General features: G+C 41.3%; 1 protein-coding gene across 1 annotated transcript in view; it reads left to right on the top strand.

Moving 5' to 3' along the window:
• Positions 1-20,011, top strand: part of UBE3D (ubiquitin protein ligase E3D) — a 73,823-nt gene extending 53,812 nt beyond the window's left edge. Inside the window, exon 10 of the mRNA XM_074150680.1 lies at positions 19,112-20,011. Coding sequence (XP_074006781.1) covers positions 19,112-19,132 — 21 coding nt within the window. The 3' untranslated portion in view covers positions 19,133-20,011. The remainder of the gene's footprint in view (positions 1-19,111) is intronic.
• The last annotated feature ends 801 nt before the right edge of the window (positions 20,012-20,812 follow it).

Here is a 20,812-nt window from a genome sequence, read left to right as displayed (position 1 = left end):
TGACGAGAGAATCATCTTGAAGATGTTAAGTGACAGGAAAAAGGATTGGATGTGAAGACATTATCTTAGTCTCACATGCTGCTCTGTTTATGTGAAAGTGATTTACCAGTCCATTTTTGGCCATTCCAATAAAAATTGACAGTACTTTGGATTACCTAGAGTTCTTATTCAAATAAGTAAATGCTGAGTGGATTTGAAAGTCAGGCAATCCATTTCGGGTGTCCACCTGAAAGATTCAGGAGCCCGTTTCTCATCTTGTAAGCTTAAAAATACTAGAGATGGCCCTTTAGTAGGTGCAGCTTTGCTTTAATTAGTTTGTGTCATATTATAGAAATGCACCTGAAGCGTTTGCGATGACAGCTCAACGTCGTGGGCAAGGACCTGAACCCACTGAAGTTAATGTCAAAACTCTGATTGGCTTCAGTGGTGCAGAACCGGACTGCAAATGATTAAACCAGCCAGCTGGATATATTGTAGAGAAATAATTATTGCAGACTCTCTCTGAAAGTGCCTCATTAACACTATTGCGTGTGAACTTTGCAAGCAAATGCTCGGAGCTAGTCTCTGATAGCTATTCGTTAGACGAGTGAATTAATAACTGTGGCTGCTGGTTTGTGCAAAGGGTTTTCTGTTATTTTTTTTGTCCTTTCTTTGAAGACTTCAAACAGTATAAATGATTTAAAGGCTTCACTCCACTAGATGGGGAAAAAGATGCTTATAGCGTAGTACTTGCTCACACTCTGCAGTTATTGATATGATGTAATATTTTTACGCTTGGGTAAGTATAGATTTTGAATAAAAGAATTTAATTAACACTGAATAGATGTTCCTCATAAGGGGAACATTCTCTAGTTCTATTTCATTAATGCTTCGTGCTTCTAGCAGTTAACTAATTTAATTTCACTCCTGGTGTTCAAGGTCTGTGCTTTTCCTTCCTTCTGTCTTTCAGTCTTTTTTTGTGTTTTTATAGTTGGGAAGAGAAGATCAGCCAGAGAAATAAAACAAAGGGAAAAATGCAAAGTGTATTTTTTTTCTTTATTTGGACTTTGTGTAATACACAGTGGACATGTATCTATGTGCATAAAATGTATGTAATTTGAAAAATGAGGTCTGTGGAATGATGTCTGAGATTTAAAGACTAGAAAGTCTGTTTTAAAAAGTCAGCTAAAGGAAAAGGAATGATTTGAAATAATTAAAGGTAGGTAGGAGGAGTCACATTATAAAAGTAATCCTTGCACGTATGAACAACCACACTCATTTAATTTGGCTTCGTAAGGAATACAAGGGTTTGAGGGATCAAAATCCCTTTTGGGATTAGTCTTTTTTGAGTTTATTTGTCTATGCAGTACAACAGGATTTTGTATAAAATGCTTAAATTCAGGATATGAAATGAGTGAAATGTGGCAAATGTTCAAAGTTGATAAAAAAAATCTGTTCAAATTATCTGTCGAGCAGTAAGGGGCTTAGTGTGAGAAGTCCAGGAGAATGATTGTTTTTAAAGTCTGACACAAACATTTTTGCAGTTTGCTTTTTTTCACTAACTCGGTACAGTTGAATTAAAAGTTTTCATGCAGAAATGTTAAGTGCCAGGTTTCAGTCTTTGCTAGTTCTCAGCGTCTGTCTTATAAAGCTGATATAGTTCTGAGCAGCTTCAGGTTATTTCATTCAGATCTGATGCTCTGATCTTCAACTTTGGATCTTGCATGTGTCTGTGTTCTTAATTAGTGTCTGTCTACATTTCTACTAACTTATACTATTTTTCATTCATTGAATTTTGTGCTATTTTTTTGTTATAAAATGCAGTTAATTAGGTTTTAATAGCATATTTTTTTAATGGCCTTGCTCCCAGGAAGGAGTTTAATACAGTATTTTAGAAGTCTTAGAACAGACCAATGCACTGTAATAATTATACTTCAATAATCCAGATTGATACCTCAAGGGAGCTATGACTCCAATGTATAATTTGTTCATATATACTTGTCTTTGATGGTAAAATTGGATTAAAAAAAAAAAAAAAAGAAAAAGAATCCAAAGACAGAAACAGGAAAATTGATTCTTCTTGAAGGTCGTTAATATTTTCTAAAAAGAAGATAAAAATTGAACATGAAAATCCCATTGTTAAAGAAATCGTGCTTGCTTTGTTTTGACTAATAAGATTTTTATCAGTACAAGAAAGGGCCTCATAATAATAAAACCTAATTGTTATTTTCATCTGGAACTGGAAAGTATTCAATGGCTAAAAACCAGCCAAAGAAAAAGAGAGGGGAAAAAAAGAAGCTTGAAGAGAATAATATTGATTGCATGGAGCTATGAGCTGAAGGACAGATTCATACTATATTGTAATATAAAGAAAAGAGGGTGTGAAGGAGGAGGGAAGGAGAAGAGAAGGCGAGTCAAGCAAAACTGCAAGATAATGTTTAATTCACAAGTATTTTCTGTCCAGTATTTGACTAAATATCTTTCAAGTGAACGATAGAATTTGATATATAAAAAAGGAAGCTTAGGGAGCAAACTGAAAAGGGAAAGTGAAATTTGCACTGCATCTAAACCCCCCCAAAAAAGAGCAGAGTGGCAAAAGTCCAGTTTGGAGGTTTTACAAAACATTGGAACGATTTGTCTTGAAGGAGGCTGTAATGACCAGTCCTTGTAAATAAGCTTGTTCACTTCAAAAATGGCTGCAACAGAAATATTTACAGAATCACATAGTTGGAAGTGACCTCTTGATGTCATCTGGTCCAGCCTCCTGCTAAAGCCCAGTCAGCTAGAACAGGTTGCCTGGGACCACATCCAGTTGGACTTTAAATATCTCCAGGGATGAAGACTCCACAACATCCGTGAGAAACCTATGCTAGTGTCCTACCATCCTCAAAGTATAAAAGTATCTTCTTGTGTTCGGAAGGACTTTCATGCTCTTTAATTTGTGCTCATTGCCTTTTGTCCTGTTAGTGGGCACTACTGGGAAGAGTCTGGCTCTCTCATCTTCACTCCCTCCGATCAGGTGTTTTTACACATCGCTATGATCCCTCTGGACCTTCTCTTCTCAAGGTTGAACAGTCCCATCTCTCAACCTCTCCTCACATGAAAGATGCTCCAATGCCTCAGTCATCTTCATGGCCCTTTGTTAGCCCTTACCTCACTTCAGTAAGTCCATATATTCCTTGTACTGGAGAGCCCAGGCCTGGACCCAGCCCTACAGATGTGACCTTACCAGCACCGAGTTGAGCTGAAGGATCACCTCCCTCGACTTGCTAGCAACACTTTTCCTGTCCACTTCAAGTGTTCCATAACCTGGTCCTCCTTCATCAAGGGTAAATCTTCTCATTCCAGCCTTTCCCAGTGGTCTCAGGGGCCTGGGATTCCTCCAAATCCAGGCTGGTTGTACCAGTAAAGACTGAGGCAAAGAGGGCATTGAGTACCTTGGCTTTTCCATGTCCTTTGTCAGCAGGACCCCTGGTGACATCCAGGCTAATGCTGTGCTACCTACTGCTTGTGTCTCATTGAGAACTGGAAAGAACCACGTCCTGGCTCACTTGGTTCTCATCCTCTGCTAAAATAGTTTGTTGTTCACAGTGATGGCTGTCGTTATCATTTAATTAGAGTGAATAGGGACCCAAAGAAGAGGATTGTAGGGTTGGCCGTACCCTGTTAGATGTTGCTGTGGACCTCTTCAGTGAGGGTTAGGTTGGGAGTGCAGATATTTGTCTTGAATACAGCGAGACTTTTTGCTGTTGCTGTAATCCAGACAGTAACAAAATGCGTGGACTTTGAGTTACCTCTATCCCGAGGCAGCAGTCTCTAAATAATCTCATTGGCCCAGCCCACTGAGACAAGTAGTCCCTAAATATCCCGTGCATGTGTGCATATATGTGTAATAGCAGTTAATGTCTTTCACTGGCACCAGTGTTTTAACATCTATTTTATTTTTAAATGGGTCTCATTTCAGCCAGTTAGCCAGAGTGCTGCCAAAGCCCCCATACGAGCTGTGCTTTGCAGTGATGAGTACAACTTGTCTCAAATTGTCTCAAAATCCATTTGTTTTGTTGTTTTTTTTTTGCTTGGATCCCTTTTCAGAATATGATGGGTGGCCTACTTTTTGGGGGATGAAAAATTATTTTCCGGTTCCTTTGTGACATTACGGGTCTTGTAAACTGTTGCACGGTCTTTTGGAGTAGGTGGCATTATTAGGATGGATATTAATTATTTTCAGACTGCTGATACATCACCTCTGCATGATCTATATTTGTCTCTTGAATGTTCCTCATCTCTTGCTAATTATAGGTGGTCTTGAGGGAACCAGTTTCCTAAGTTAAATAGACAAGTCTAGCACGGAGTGTTTTTGAAGCGTATTTAAGGGAGAGTTGATTCACGTCACCTGCTTGTGTGTTCTCAGCCCCCAGATTTTTTCACCGTTCTGGGGTGGGCATACACTCGTGCTGCTCCCACCCTTCCATCTGGGAGCAAGCTTCCCAAAGCCCCTTGCCCTCAAAGCAGGTAAATTCCTTTCTCTTGTGTTTCCAGGCTTGTTGAGCAAACTGGGTATTTTGTTTCTGCTCTAAAAAACATCAAATTCTTGTGTCTTTTTGCTGCCCCTTAATATTTTTCCTCTGTTCTATCCATAACATTTTCTTAAAGCCGGATTTAAGCTCTTCAGCAGATTTTGCAATTACTGTTAACATCAGTTGTCTGAAACTGAGAAGGGGAAGAGCTTGTGTGGGTTTTATTCTGGTTGTCTATTTTGCTTATCTAAAAAAGTCTCTCTCCATCTTTTTTCCCTTCCTTTCTCTTCTCTTCCCCCCACCTGCCAGCCCCTGAAAACTGGAAACATGAGAGGCCTTGTCTGAGCATCGGATTAAGAGCCAGGAAATCCTGACTCTTTCCATGACTCATTGTGTGTGTCCTTGGGCAAGCTGTTACTATCACAGACAAAAGCTGCACGTAGCACTTGGCTGGAAAAATTAAAAGCACGGTGCCTGATTCAAGGAGATTATTTTCAAATTTAGATCAAAGCCCGGCAAAGGTGGAGAGGAAGGAGAGGCTGCAGAAGATGAATACCGGAGGAGCAGTTTGTTTGCATAAATCCTCTGTAGAGGGAGATGGCTGTTGCTCACGGTAATTTCTTTCTTTTTGAGCCCTTCGGTTCCATCAGAGCGCAAGAATATAGTGTGGTGGATAATGGACACACAGCCCTCAGTTTCAGAGCTCTTACTTTCTTATTTGAAATCAGGTCGATAAATAAGCGATGAAAGAAGAGAGGGTGCACCCTTGCGTAGGTGAACCTGCACTCAACTGCATAAATCCAACCTTCCGAGGGCTTTCTTGGGAGATGGCTTTGGTGGTTTTGATTAAACGTGTGTAAACGCTTGAGGTTTTCCCGTTTGTTTGCTTTTGGTTTTTTACATTTCATATCTTGAAGGACATGAACCCTTCCTCGCAGTTTAGAAGAAATAATGGAGGTCTTTGAAGGCAGCCAAGGTCTAGGGTTTCTAGGCATTGTCACTTGGAGGTATGGGAAGACAAATGGGATCATTTACCTATATTTTCCATGATAAATCAGACATGAAAATAACTTCCCAAAGTAACAGAATATGGTATTATAGAGAAAGCTGCCTTCTGTATTGCTTATGTGACCTCTTTGGATAAGGCTGAATGACATGAAAAGCTCTATACTGGACACACTGCTTTCAGAGTGTATTTCCAGACTTTTTAATACTGTGTCCATTCAGTGTTCATTCACGTGACATTGCCTGTACCTTTATTTTGACTATTTTGATGGCCTGCACATTAGCTCCCATTGCTGTGGTGTCGAGGGTGGTAGTTTTATATTCAGCAGGAACTATTTGGTTTAAGGTAGCCCTTCCATCTCCCCTGGCCTCTTGTTCCTGTCACCTTGTCTCTTCCCTCTTCTCCTGCATTATCCAGTGACTATGCAGCTGTGCCAACACAGCAGGGGGGGAGGTTTGCCAGGAGCATTTGCTTATTGCTTAAACTGCCACCAAAGAAATGTATACTTCTCCAGGGAAATATATTAGTGAAGGCTACTATGGTCTTTGGATAATCTTTGACATTCATTTGGTGAGAATAAAAGGCTGTGCTTGGAACGAGGGGTTTGGTTTTGAATTATTGAATGCCTGTGTATGGGTTTTTTTCCCTGTTTTTGATAGTAGGGGTTTATTGAGAGGAAGGACGTCAAGGTTCTGAGATTCAGAATCTTCTGGTGATGCTATGGTATGTAAAAGGTCATTGTCTCAAAAGGTCAGTCCTGCCCCTGCAGTGGGGGTCACTGTCCCGGTGCCAGAGAGAGTGGGGTCCATCTGACCTCTGCCTGCAGAGCGTTAAATTCCATTTCCCACTGTCCTGCTCTGTTGACAGGCTGGGATTTGGAATCCAATGAAAAGACTCTTTCAGAAAGGATTTAGCTCTGGATTCTGTGCTGTCAGATGTTTGTCTTAGCTTTTGTGATCAGTTTGACCCCATAGGCTTGCAGTAATTGGTGTGGTGTGTAGGTAGAACCACAAACAACTCCTGTGTTTCATTAAATTTAGTCTCCTGTTATTGCAGATAACACATCACGTATCATCAATTAGTCAAGGTCCATCTTAAAATCTCTTTGATTCCTTGTACAACCCTTCCTTTTGGAAGGCCAATTTGTTTTCTTCCAGTGGCTTCAGAAGTTATCGTTAACTGATGCATTCATCAAAATTTTGCAATTCTCTCCTGCCAGAGATGAAGTATTTAGAGTTGTCTGATGCCTGTCAGGGGCAGGAATCCATAAGCCGTTTATGAGTCTAGGTTTGACTCCCAAAAGCACTTCACCACATCAATAGTTGCCTCCCTTGGGCAACTGAGTTAAATGGAGCTGCTCAGAGCTGTTCATATGTGTGTGCAGAATCAGTGATACAGGGCCACGCTCAGCTTCTTGTTCTTGTTGATGAAGTCGTTAGAATCAAAAGGATGTGTGACTTTGTCTCAGGTCAAAATTGTTTGCTTCGGTATTGTTTTCAGAGCTAATCCTCTGTCGTCAGTCATTTTAAAACCTTCCTTACTGTCTCGCTAATTTAATAGACTAATTCTCTCCTGGGTGACTACTGACGAGAAATACTTAGAAAGGATGCACCTTAAACATACTGAAGTCAGAGATAATTGTATTAAACCTTCTTAAAATGCAAAAATCATTTGATACCAGCAAAATAAACATCTAGCGTGCAGAAATTACATTACTACATTCCTCAGTCAGTTGTTCCATAGGCCGCAGGAAAACTTTTTCGTAATGAAAGACATAAGGGACTTCCATATAGTCTAGGCAACCGTTTTAGTTTCTTGTGGCACTCTTAGTCCAACTTTTGAGAGTCAACCGTGCTGGGAGTCCCCACAGCTGAGGACCCAAGCTGCAGACAGAGAGGCTTACCTGTATCTCAGTAATTAAATTTTATTTATATTCTACGTTATATCCTACTCCTATAAGAAACCATCATGGAATATGGCAATAAACAGAGTAATAATATACCCCATATGTCATGTGACACCTTCCTCCCCCCATAAACCTGTGGTTTTAAAAATCGTTGCTTTGTTTGCTTTTACTGTTGTATGAAATTAGTAGTACGTCTTGACATGAACAGGTTTAACTTGCAAGACTGGGGCTTGAGCATAGCCTACTTTCAAAAAAATGCTTGAAAGCTTTTATCTTCAATTATCTTATTGTTGGGGAAAAGATGTTCTAAAAATGGTGAATGTTGTATTTTGTTATGAAGCTTCAAGGTCAGTAACTATTCTTTTTACTAAGAAAACATCTGTTTTCATGAGTTTGAGCCTTGAAATGGATGGTTTCAGCTTTTCTTCTGACTGAAGCTGGCAAAAGAATGTGCTCAATCCTTGGAAATCAGAATCAGTTTGACCTAGTAATGGCTGTAGGGATCTTGGAGGCCAGAAATCCACACTGTAAAAATACCTGATACAATTTAGGAGCTCAAATCTCACTGATAGTGGCCTTAAACTCCTACATTCTTCTGAGGCTTTGAGAATGTTTTATTCCTCAGCCAGCACTAAGCAATGAAACTGTTGTTTATTGAATGCCCGGCCTTTTAACAGGCATCATGAGATTGGTCCCAGGTCACCCCATTCTTGTACAAAGGACAGCCCTTCTCAGACTGTGTCCCCCTGGGAACAAATCACAGAAGGCAAAGACATTTTCCTAAGTATCCCTTAGTTGTTGTGATTTTGCATTTTCTTTTGGGTGTCCCTCTGTTTCACGGGATACAAACAAATGCCATATTTAAATTATTTTTTTCCCTTCATCTTCTTGGTTAGCGCTTTTATTACAGCCATATCGTCTTCCAAACACCTGTTCCCATTTTAACTCAGTCCTAATCTCTTGCCAAAAGCTGAACTGGGGCAGGAATGCAATAGTCCCAATAAGGTGTTAAAAATAAAATAGTAGTTGATACTTAAATACCCATTTATATACACAAACAAATTAATCCTCATACCTCATGCGGGGAGGTTTTTATTCTCATTCCAGTTTTAACTGCCAGGAAGCAAAGAGAGAATTTAAGCAGCTAATTTTTCAAACTTGCTTTTTTTTCCATAAAGTTTTCAGAAGATAACCCAGCGAAGACACCTGTTCAAACTATCTAGTTTCAGAGTTTTACTAAGCAATGCCACATTCTTCTGTCATCTCCTCTACCTCGTTCTTTTGAGTTATGGTAGGTTGGCTGTTTGGACCATATTAATTGCATGAAAATGTGAGCACTCAACCAAATACCTCTTGTTAAAAGATATGATTTATTTCTCTTGTTCTCTAACGCGTCCATTCTATGTCATGCCCCCTCCCCACGTCTTCTTGGTATTTCAAATGGTACTTCAGGTACCATTTTTTAGCGATCAGGTTTTGGCAAACTTTCTTTTTGGCTATAAATGAAACAGTTTGGAGATGAAAACAAAAAATATACTGGAACTTCTCCCGTTGGGCCATCAGCAGGTGGAGTGTTAACCAGAAGTGGTTGGCTGGTTTCTTTGTTGCCTCTTTGTTTTTAAAGCACTTTACCACAGCTGTTTTTAATATAGTTTTTCCGGACAGTCGGTTTGAAGGCAGAGCAGGTGACCTCTGGTGCTGCTCCCTAGTTTCTCCTGTTGGTTTTACCTGTCTGGTTTTCTGTAGCATCTTGGTGTAAGAGATGAGAAGGTTGTCTTACGAGTGGCCTCAGGCTCTTAACACGCAGCTACATTTAGACAAAGGGAGAAAGATTGATTTTTGTTAAATTAAAATTCAAAAATACATTGACCTACAACATTAAAAGACATTGAGGGGCTGGAGCAGGTCCAGAGAAGGGCGATGAAGCTGGAGAGGGGTCTGGAGAAGTCTTGTGAGGAGCAGCTGAGGGAGCTGGGGGTGTTCAACCTGGAGAAAAGGAGGCTGAGGGGAGACCTTCTCGCTCTCTCCAACTCCCTGAAAGGAGGGTGTAGCTGGGGGGGGTCGGTCTCTTCTCCCAAGTCATGGGCGACAGGACAAGTGGAAATGGCCTCAAGTTGCGCCAGAGGAGGTTCAGATTGGATATTAGGAAAAATTTCTATACTGAAAGTGTTGTCAAGCCTTGGAATGGGCTGCCCAGGGAAGTGGTTGAGGCACCATCCCTGGAGGTATTTAAAGGACAGGTTGACATAGTGCTTAGTGACATGGTTTAGTGATGGGTTTTTTATCAGTTAGGTTGATGGTTGGACTAGATGATCTTAAAGGTCCCTTCCAACCTAGACAATTCTATGATTCTGTGATTAATATCTAATGGCTCTGGTGTCTGCCAGTGCTGAATCCTGCAAATAACTGTATCGCTGTTACACTGAGAGTTGTGGAGAGCACGAGGGAAACCCAAATCATTTCTTAAGTTGGTACTTGTTTGGTAGCCTTGATAATGCACCACACCAATTACGTATCTGTTTCATTTAGTGTGAATGCTTGTCTACACCTCAGTTTTTAGCAAGAGATACAGCTTTCTCCTCCTTTCTCCTTATGTTTACAGTTCAGTTCCTTGTTCTCTTTAGCTTTCCGCTGTGTTGCTTCTAAAATTGAAATAGTCGAAGCTTGCTATTTTTACTCTCATTAAGGGCAAGGGAGGGAAGGCAGAAAAAAGACAAGAAACACAAGCAAGAAACAGGCATCTCCAGCCAGGCCCTGAGGGGGATTCTGGCTCGCAGATTTTACCTGCTGCTGCAGCTGAGAAACAAACAATTATTTTTGTGGTAATCTAGCATTTTCTATGGAAACAGTGTGAGCAACTCTGTGTGGAGACTTTTGTCTCCTACTGTAGCTTAAGAGCCATAGCACAGGCTGGAGGTAAATCCCCGTGAAAGGTGTACTGTGTGGATTTAGGGGAGAAGGATTAATTGGTGTGAGAAGAAAAATGTTAGGGGTAGTGGTGAAAAATAGGAGAAAGAAGATTTGAGTTAATGTGTTGAATGGTTCAATATTAGGGAATAATAGAGAAAATATTAGTTTGTGGTGAAGGGTTCATTTGAGCTGGAAAAATAAGCTGTTAATAGAAGACTATATTATTCATTTTCCTGGTTGGGATGATGCAGCACTTCAAAGTCACCTTCCTGTGTTAGAGTTTGCTACAGTACTTCTTGGCTAAAGGGACAGGAGAAGGAGAAGAAGGAAGGAGACCTTTGCCAGCTTAGGATCCAGCTGAGCATGCTATTGTGTAGTAAAGACCTAAAACCAGTGCTTCTCCTGCACATTTATTAACGCTTCCCTCTCTTTAAGTCATAGTAGGGTTGGAATACAGTAACAGGGTATTTCGCTGAGAATAGAATGCTTCATAAATTACATTGCAGAGAGCACCACCAGAGAGCATCAGATTGAGAGCAACAGCCATGTAAATGACCAAAACATCACACATCTGGGTAAGCCAGCATCTCATCAGAGAAATAAGTGCATAGTGTGCTGACTGATCTCCGATCTCACACGTGACATTGCACCTTATCAGCTTACTTTTAAGATTTGATGATACTGTTGAAGACAGATTAAGTCGCTGCTTAGATGGCCCTATTTATTCCCTCTGGAATTAGGTACAATTTACTTGCTTCATATTCAAAATAATAAACCCGTATCTCTCTCTATCTAGACCTTTCTTTTAAAAGACATCAGACTGTGCATAGTGCCTTGTTCAGGGCTTTTTTCACAGAATCATAGAATGGTTAGAGTTGGAAGGGACCTTAAAGACCATTGAGTTCCAACCCCCTGCCCTGGGCAGGGACACCTCCCACCAGACCAGGTTGCTCAAAGCCCCATCCAGCCTGGCCTTGAACCCCTCCAGGGATGGGGCAGCCACAGCTTCTCTGGGCAACCTGGGCCAGTGTCTCACCACCCTCACAGGAAAGAATTTCTTCTTAATATCTAATCTTAATCTCCCCTCTTTCAGTTTAAAATCATTGCCCCATTCTTTCTCATTTTCATTCTTTTCCTCATGGCTGAAATACTCTATGAGGCGCAGTTGGTGGATACTACAGCAAAAGCAACGTGTCATTTCTTTCTTTTCAGAGGAAGATACACCTGTGCTTGGCTATTATTGATGCAGGTCAGTTGAAACAGATTCCTAAGAGTGCAAACAAATCTAGCGGTACAAGAACTGCAAAAAACCAGCAGAGTCTTAGACTGACCTGACTTCCAGGAAAGGACAACAAGTTCACCATTGAGCCAGCAATGTGCCCTTGTGGCCAAGAAGGCCAATGGTCTCCTCAGGTGCATTAAAAAGAGCGTGGCCAGCAGGTCAAGGGAGGTTATCCTCACCGTCTACTCTGCCCTGGTGAGGACCCATCTGGAGCATTGTGTACAGTTCTGGGTCTCCCAGTTCAAGAAGGACAGGGAACTGCTGGAGACGGTTCAGAAAAGGGCTACAAAGATGATCAAGGGAATGGAGCACCTCTCTAATGAGGAAAGGCTGAGACACCTGGGTCTGTTCAGCCTGGAGAAGAGAAGACTGAGAGGGCATCTCATTGATGCTTATAAATACCTAAAGGGTGGGTGTCAAGAGGATGGGGTCAAGCTATTCTCAGTGGTGCCCGGTGACAGGACAAGGGGCAACAGACACGAACTGGAACACAGGAAGTTCTGTCTGAACATGAGGAAAACCTTTACTTTGAGCAGAGCCCTGGAAGAGGCTGCCCAGGGAGGTAGTGGAGTCTCCGTCTCTGGAGACATTCCAAACCCGCCTGGACACGTTCCTGTGGGACCTGCTCTGGGTGACCCTGCTCTGGCAGGGGGTTGGACTAGATGATCTCCAGAGGCCACTATAATTCCAACCCCTATAATACTGTGATTCTGTGAAGCTGGCCCAGAGCAAATCCTGCTGTGACAGTGGGCTGCGTGTGGAAGTGTGGAATGGGGCTGGAATGCAGGTCTTGGAAAGGGTGGCAAACACGACCTTCTCTAATTCAGCTTTGTGCAACACCTTTCAGCAAGGATAAAAAGTTTTCATATGTTCCAGTTTCGTGCGCCAAGGATTAATTTCTTTGTGTGTCTCTAGCTTCAGGATGTAGCTAGAATTCAGTGGCTTGTTTGTTTTAGGTTACCGTGTGTCTCCCAACTGCCCATAGATGTATGTGCTGAAACAAATGTCTTTTCTACGGCAGTTTAAAGCCACTTGATGCAGAAAAATACGTGCTGCTTGGATTGCCTGATTAGTGTAAATGCTCAGCATGGTAATTACTACAGCAAAAGCCAAACATCATCTGGTGTTGACTAAGAAAATCCTAAATTCCATGGGTTCTGTAGCCTGGTTTGCTTTGGATCACTAATTGCAATGCAACATTAGTACTAAGTTCCATCCCTCACTGTGGTTTTCATTCAAGAGAGAAACTGTATTTAAGTCTGACGAAGGTAAATAATCCTGCTGTTTCTGCACCTGTCTTAATGGTGGGCACCAAAAGAAGTAACGTCTGCAGTGGGAATAAAAGTAGTAGAGGCTAATGAGGAAGGCTGGGCAAAAGACAAAATAAAGCCACAAAGTTTTGGGGATTCTCACGTCTAGATGCAAAGAAACAAAAGATTAATAGCATTCTCAACCTGAAAAAAACAACTCTAAAAAGCCTTTTCCTTTTTTTTTACACAAAGAACTACTTGATCTAAAATAAAGAAAAATCGGTTGTCTTCATAGAAAATAAAAAAAATGCAGAGATTTATTTTCTGCTGTTTTTGCAGCTGTTTATAGTTTTCCCTCTAAAGCTTGGGCAGGCTTCAGCATGCAACTGTTATATTAGCAAAGAGATAACTTGAAGTTCACATGCGCAGCCTGGGACTTCGGAGGAGTGTCTTGCTTTTTCTCATCTATCTCTGTCACATTTCAAATCCAACTTCATTCTTGTAACAAATTAATGGTTTTAAGAAGGATTAGTTGAAAGAATACATACTGATTTATAGATGGATTTATTTCATAAATCCTGAAGGGTCATTACCAGATTGAGAAATCATATTTAAAAAAAGAAATCCTTGCTTTGGTCACAATTAATTCCACTAGCAATTGAATTAAAGGAATCTTGAATTCTCTTTCTGCTTGGCTGTTTTGGTTGTATTTTATATCTTCCCTAGCTTGGACAGAAGAAGAAAGTGATTTATCAGAGTGACGTTTTCCTAACAGATTTCTTCCTGCAATGGAGACTGGAAAGCCCACAGATCTACAGTGCTTTTCACGTTGTACAGGAGAGGACTTGCCGTTCCTCAGCCTTCTCCTAGAAGTGCTGAGGAATTGGCCTTTTAGATGATAGGTCTGCTGAAACCAAGTTCTTCCCAGCTTTTGTGGCCACCTGGGTTCCTCTGCTTCTATGGTAGTGTAGTGCTGACCAAAAATCTGTTTCCTGTAAGACCGTAGAGCTGCTTGAAGCGACTTCTCTTTGAAATGGGAAATTTCTTGCAGGTACATATGCTAAAGAATAATCTTGACCTCCTGTGGAGTGAGTGAGGTAAGAGTCCTTCACAAAATGTCCTCTCCTCCACACCCAAATCTCAGCCCCGTGGGGGTTGGTGGGTCAGAAAGCAAAGCTGCCATTCCACGCACCCTTATTCTTCAACCCTATTTGCAGGGTTTTATCTTGTCAGGATAACATAGTTCCACAACCTGTGCTTCTGTTGACTTTATTATCACCGTCACCACGTTGTCCTGTGCAGCAGAGAGCTGTGAGACTATTCTGGATATACTTTAGTTTCTGTCTCCATTGGAATTCCAGCGTGATAGTGCTAGTCATGAAGGCTTTTATACTGACCCCAGATTTTAGCTTCTTATTTGATTAAATATTTCAAACTTTGCTTGTCCAACTATATCTGTTCAGTCAACCTGTAGTAATTGTTTTAGTGACCTTTTCAAGGGACTCATACTCCTCTAGTGGCATTTTTGTTTGAAATTCTTTGTTTTCCATAGCAAAGACTTAAGTAAGTCTTACCAGCCTGGTGGTGTGAAGCTCTGCTGCTGTGGGCACGGGCTGGTGGTTCCTCGGTTTGCTTAGTCCAAAAATGCCAGGGAAGGGTAATTACATAAAACATTTTTTTCATATTCTGATGCCTATTCAAGACCAGACTTCTCACTGAGTGGCATTTAAAGCATGTTGGGAAACTTTCCCTGACTGAGAGAACCTGAAACAATTATTTTTGACGTGTTGTGGTAAGCGGCTGGCATTGATTGGCTGTGGAGGGGACATTAGAGCAGCCAAGTCTGCTTACATGACCTCTGTGGCACAGGGGGAACAGAGAGGGAGTGACGTGACATTCAGCTATCATCCCAAGAGCCTGCGGTGTAGAAAAAAAGAGAATTAAACATCAGTGTAACAGAGGGAAACTTTGCAGCTGGAGTACAGCCAAGGAGCTTGCAGGCTACCAGGAGGCCATCTTAAGGCAAGTAAATCCTACCCTGTCAAGGCAGGGACATCTCTGGCTCCTCTCATTCTTCTAGTAGTAAATACACTGCCTTCCTCTCCAGTTTCCTCTAAAAATGCCTTTGGCGCTTCCCCGGGAGCAGCCTCAGAGAGGTGGGGGTAATACGCAACAGCCTGGTGGCCTTCAGTCTGGAAAAGACAGCTGCTTTTTTATAGGTCTGTGGATTCGGTGGGGGTGAGTGTAAATACAGCAGTTAATGTTCTCTCACGTCTCTGCTCATCTAACGCCATCTGCTTTGTGTCCGTTCATTCACGCCGGTGCCAAAGCGTATTTCTGGAACGGATTATTTGTGCATCGGCGGACGTGGTCCCTGACCCTTAGGTGAGAGTGAGTATGTAAACTGTGCGGTGTGAGTAGGCAGGCGAGCTCTTTAGGTTTCAGTGTGGTTATTTATACATAATCAGCCTTGCCAATAGTTGCTCATCCACAGGGTCATGGTAACAGCAGAGAAGGGCAACGAAGCTGGTGAGGGGTCTGGAGCACAAGTCTTATGAGGAGCGGCTGAGGGAGCTGGGGGTGTTCAGCCTGGAGAAAAGGAGGCTGAGGGGAGACCTTCTCGCTCTCTCCAACTCCCTGAAAGGAGGGTGTAACGAGGGGGTTTCGGTCTCTTCTCCCAAGTGACAAGTGATAGGACAAGAGGAAATGGCCTCAAGTTGCACGACGGGAGGTTCAGATTGGATATTAGGAAAAATTTTGACACAGAAAGGGTTATTAAGCCTTGGAATGGGCTGCCCAGGGAAGTGGTTGAGGCACCACCCCTGGAGGTATTTAAAAGACGGGTTGACATAGAGCTTAGTGACATGGTTTAGTGATGGTTTTTATCAGACTTAGGTTGATGGTTGGACTAGATCTTAAAGGTCCCTTCCAACCCAGACAATTCTATGATACTATGTTTACTGGTTCTGGTGGTGGTGCAGGAATGGGAAGAGCACTCAGAGAAGGCAGTATTCCTTTGGCATCCACAGCTTCTCTGGGCAACCTGGGACAGTGTCTCACCACCCTCACAGGAAAGAATTTCTTCCCAAGATTTAATCTAAGTCTTCCCTCTTTCAGTTTAAAACTGTTACCCCTCGTCCCGTGGCTCCACTCCCTGATCAAGAGTCCCTCCCCATCTCTCCTGGAGCCCCCTTTAGGGACTGGAAGGGGCTCTAAGGTCTCCCCGGAGCCTTCTCTTCTCCAGGCTGACCAACCCCAACTCTCTCAGCCTGTCTTCATGGGAGAGATGCTCCAGCCTTCTGATCGTCTTCGTGGCCCTCCACTGGACCCATTCCAACAGCATTTGCCATTGTTTGTAGGCTGTAGCCTTATTGGCGTGTAATCAACATTTCCTCTGCAGTCGTTCAATCACACCCAATTTCACACTGTCTCATGGGCAGGATTAAAGCCTGGGTATCTCTTTATGTACAGATCGTCTGCTTGCAGTAGATAGGATTTAAGGCAGCCGTGGAAGTTGTGTTCTTCTAAAGCACAATGTAATGTTATGAACTGTGTGCGGTAGTATTTAAAAATTGGTTTAATGTTCAAAGAAGACAACAATAAAATGTCTTTTATGCGTTTAAGCTTCAGTTTTGAGGCTAGTAGTGGAGTTTTTTTCTTTGGTGTGCAATGGAAAAGCAAAACCAGAGCAGTCATATTTCAGGAAGTGTTTGTAGGTTTAATAGGTTCATTATTTTCTTCTGCTGAGACCAAAGCATATGTAACTACTTGCAACCCGCTATTTTCCTTTATATTTACTCAGGAGTAAACAGAAGTTCAATTCCCTCTCTAATACTGAAGAGAAATTCTGTAGTGTATCTTCTACCTACTTGTGTTTAATTCTTGGGAGAGACATAGGTATTAGAAATTCTGTGTCCTCAGCTTTGAGAGAAATACACAGAGATCTTTATTTATGCATGATCCACTTGGTCTCCTTTAAAGAGAATACAAACATAAGAAGAGTTTAAAAGTTTGTGTTAGAGCACAGGAATGCATCCTTTAGCATACAGGTTGTTTTCCTCTTTTGTTGAAATAAGGATCTGGCTTCTTTTGTTTGTTGTTGTTTTGTTTTTTTTTTTTGCAGCTGATTGAAAGATTGAACTGTTTTCCCTTTGCTTAGCCGAGAAAATAATTTTCTCCTAGTGCTGCGTTTCCCCTGTCTGTTGTCAGCTTCCCAAGACAGATTGTATGCACTGGATTTGCAGATTGCATTTCTTTAAAATATATTGTTGAGCTGCCTCTAGTCATGCTTCTGCTTCTCCTACAGCAGTCATCGCTCTGCCCGCTCACCCAGTGTTACCACTTGGGTAGAAGAGATTTCTTTCCAGCAGCTTCTGCCATCTGGAACCGCCTTCTTCTATCTCCTTTTTTCATTAGATTGCCATAACTTTTCAAATATTTTCGGGAATTATAACTTCTTTTCATTGACCTGTCACTCCTCAGTGTTTGACTCTGCGACCGGATGCTTAATTTAGCAGGAAATGCCCTTACCCCCACTGGTTTCTGTGAGATTTTTATCGTATGAAGTCAGGAAAATGCTTTGAGGCACAGCTTGATGAAACACTCTGTAAAATAAAATGTTATTAGAAAGTTTCAGAAAGACTGAAACCTATAACCCCGTAACTGCCTTCTCCCTACTGAGGAAAGAATATTGCCAGCCTCTGTTTTTGTAGCTTGTAGTAAAAGGGTTTCCACCAACACAATGCCGTTGTTTCACTCGCCTGAGTGTGTGTATGGACAAAATTGTCACCGAGTCATAGAATGGCTGAGGCTAGAGGATATCTCTGGAGACTGCCCAGAAAAAGCCATTTTGTGAGATAAATCAGTTGTATGCCTGTGGTATTCTACTGCTCCCTCTGTATTGATATCTCTGAAAATGCTTGAAATGGGGAGTTTATGTTTGTTCGTTATCCAGAGGTCTTGGCAGCTTCTGGCTCTGTGGAAACCAGTGGGGATGGAGTGCTGAGATGCACTTGATACGCTGAGATAGAATAAGATTGTCGTCTTCAGAAATAGTTGAGAGGAAATGAAAAAACAACATCTTCTATCATATAAGTAAGGATGTTAGAGTACAAAAATCAGTTCTTAATGATGGATTAATATTAGGTATCTTGAGTCCTTTAAGAAGAGGACAATGTGCTGAGATAAGGTCAATAAAATATCCTTGAATAAACTGATGAGAGAACAGACTTTTATTCTGAATTTAGTGATAAACCCAAGGTTGTAGATCAGATAGCTGTTTGGCATGTTGTTTTTCTTTCGAAGTGCACTAGCAGTGGCGAAATACTGGGTTTGCAGACTTCACTGAAAGAGCTGCTACTAGACCTGCAAGAGGCCAGTAGTTGTCTGTCTTGGAGAGAAAGTATCCCAATACATGGAGAACTGGGGGAGAACCATTTAGTCCCACCTTCCCAACCTGTAGTAATTCATTTATTATGTAGACTGTAAAGTTTACTATTGTTTAGAAATCCAAGAGCATCTACAGTAACGGTGATGATAAAGAAATATTTTATATGCTTTGTATTGAACTTTGGATAAAGTGGAACTTCAGAAGTGCTTTAGTTTCACTTGGTTTTGTTTATGGAACATCTTCATGTGTTGCAGGTGTTTTTAAATTATTTTTGTGCGTTATCCCTTTTTTGTCAACTGCAGGAATGATCTAATGTGCTCTTTTCATTCACATCGGTAGTAAATATAATTACAGACAGTGATAAATGATTCCTTTTGATGTTTATCATTTTATTGGGCAGTAGGGGAGCCTAGCAGTCTAGGGAAACATTGTGTTGCAAATAATCCTCTCAAAGGAGTGAAAAACCCTATTTCATGCATTGTAAAATATAGCAAGTAGTCAAATTAAACAAATATATCCACTCTAATGATACCTCAAAACTGGGTATCAAAGGGGCCTGCAATCTTGGGTAGAAAAATCTGCTTAAAGTTCTGAATCTTATGATGAGATGGTTATTGCTTCTCTTGATTTTTCTTTTTCTTCCTTGCAATGCAATAAGAGTAAACTTGGGAATTTTAAGAGACATCTATTAGGTAGAAAAGTGGTGGGAAAGTAACACTGCACTCAAATACAGCCTCTGCTCTCTTACTGCATAAGTGTATTATTTTTTTGAAGTGAAAAGATGATTGTAATGTGTAATTTCAGTTATACAATGAAACATCTTTGTTTTACCTGCAGTGTTGGGACTAATCACTTTTTGCTTCCTTTTACAGGTTGCCTTTTTGAAGATGTGAAGAATACAGATACCTGTGTTGAAAATTCTCCTCAAATTCATTTTCGGAGAAAAGTACAGATAACTTCCGACGGTGTGACTTCTAGAAAAAATCCAGTGGCGATACAAGACAGAATGGGGGTGTGGTTTTTTATTCTTCATGTCGGGATGTGTTTCAAAACCAAAGAGGGAGAGAGTCAACTTTTGCGTCTGGTACGTTCTTAGCTGTAATTCTTCAGAGTGACTTACCTGTCACATCAAGCTGGGATGACTGTTATGGTCTCTTCATTGCCAAAAAGAAATTATCTATGTATCTTAGCACAACCTTTATCAGACAGTGTTTGATAGTGACCTCTATGTCCCTAGGAAAATTCACATCTGGTAGCAAAGAGAGGTTTTAAAACATTTAATGTCATGGATACTAACATAAGTTCTTTACTTTCTTTGTTCTGGTAAAGTTAGAGGTGCATCTTTAAAATATAAAATCTGTTTTTTGTCAAACTTAGAAGTTTATCATGTATATTGTTTCCACAGTAAAGTTTACCTCTGTTATTGAGAGAGGAGGAGGACATTTTCTGTATTCCTACTCCTTCTGTAGAATTTTTTTAAATTGATAATATTTTGGAGAAACTTACTCATGAAATAATCATAACGTAGGAAGTGACCCTGCAAAGTGTTGGACACCTTCTCTGGGTTTTACACATCCAGAGACGAGTAGCTGAGACCTCCCAGCACCCAGTCTGGGTATCATCTTATTTTTATGTTATTTTGGTTTTCAGTATTGAAGGAAGAACAAAAATATTCTGAGTTTTGTATTCAGGGACTAAATTATTTAGCTCCAAGGTATTTTGTATACGCACCAATGTTCAGTCATTTTATGAATAAAATATATTTTCTAATCAGTTTACTGTTTTTTCTGCTTAATTTCTGTGTCGGTTTCAGCTTCCCAGAATATGACTGAGCAATTTGCAGGTGGAAGACATTTGTATCACACAGAAATACTCCAACTTGAAATTCTTTTCCGACCTATTTAAATGACCCCCGTTGTGGTTTTGCGTGTATGGAGCAATCTCGGGTCAGAGAATATTTATGCGTTTGAGGTTCAATCTCTGTCACGTCCTGCCTCATTTGGGATTGTGGCCGTAAAGAGTTAATCTCTCTCTGGTAACATTCACGGTTCCAGAATGAGTGTTTTTTGAAGGAGAAAAAACGCTTCCAGAGATGAAAGAAAAATCAGCTCCATCCTGCGTGGTCTGTGCTGTGGTTTGGACTGGTGGTTTGGATTTCTGGCTCCACAAATCCACCAAATTCACCAAAACATTGGTGTACGGGTAGCAGACTGATGTTTTGGCTGTAGCTGAACCTTTCGTTTCCCGCTCTGCCCCAACCTTGCCCCAGTGATTAGGCTGAGAGTGGACAAGAAGTTAGGAGGGGTGGGACACACATTGGGGACAGCTGACCTGTGGTGGCCAAAGGGACATTCTGTACCGCACGGCATCAGGCACAGCAGTAAGAACTGGGGGTAGGGGAAGAAAGAGGGAGAGGGGCCTCTTCCAAGGTGGTGGTTGCTCAGAGAGTAGCTGGGCATGGGTCTGCTTGTGGGAGGTGATGACTTAGTGGTGTTGCATCACTTGGTTTCATGGTGGTATTTTTTCCTCTTTCCTTCACTTTACTAAATGATCTTTTCTCTTGACCCGCAAGT

The sequence above is a fragment of the Numenius arquata genome, chromosome 7 (genome assembly GCF_964106895.1).
Source record: "Numenius arquata chromosome 7, bNumArq3.hap1.1, whole genome shotgun sequence".
NCBI classification, from domain to species: Eukaryota; Metazoa; Chordata; class Aves; order Charadriiformes; family Scolopacidae; genus Numenius; species Numenius arquata.
The sequence above is the reverse complement of the archived record's forward strand: the minus strand, read 5'-3'. Positions and strand labels throughout refer to the sequence as shown.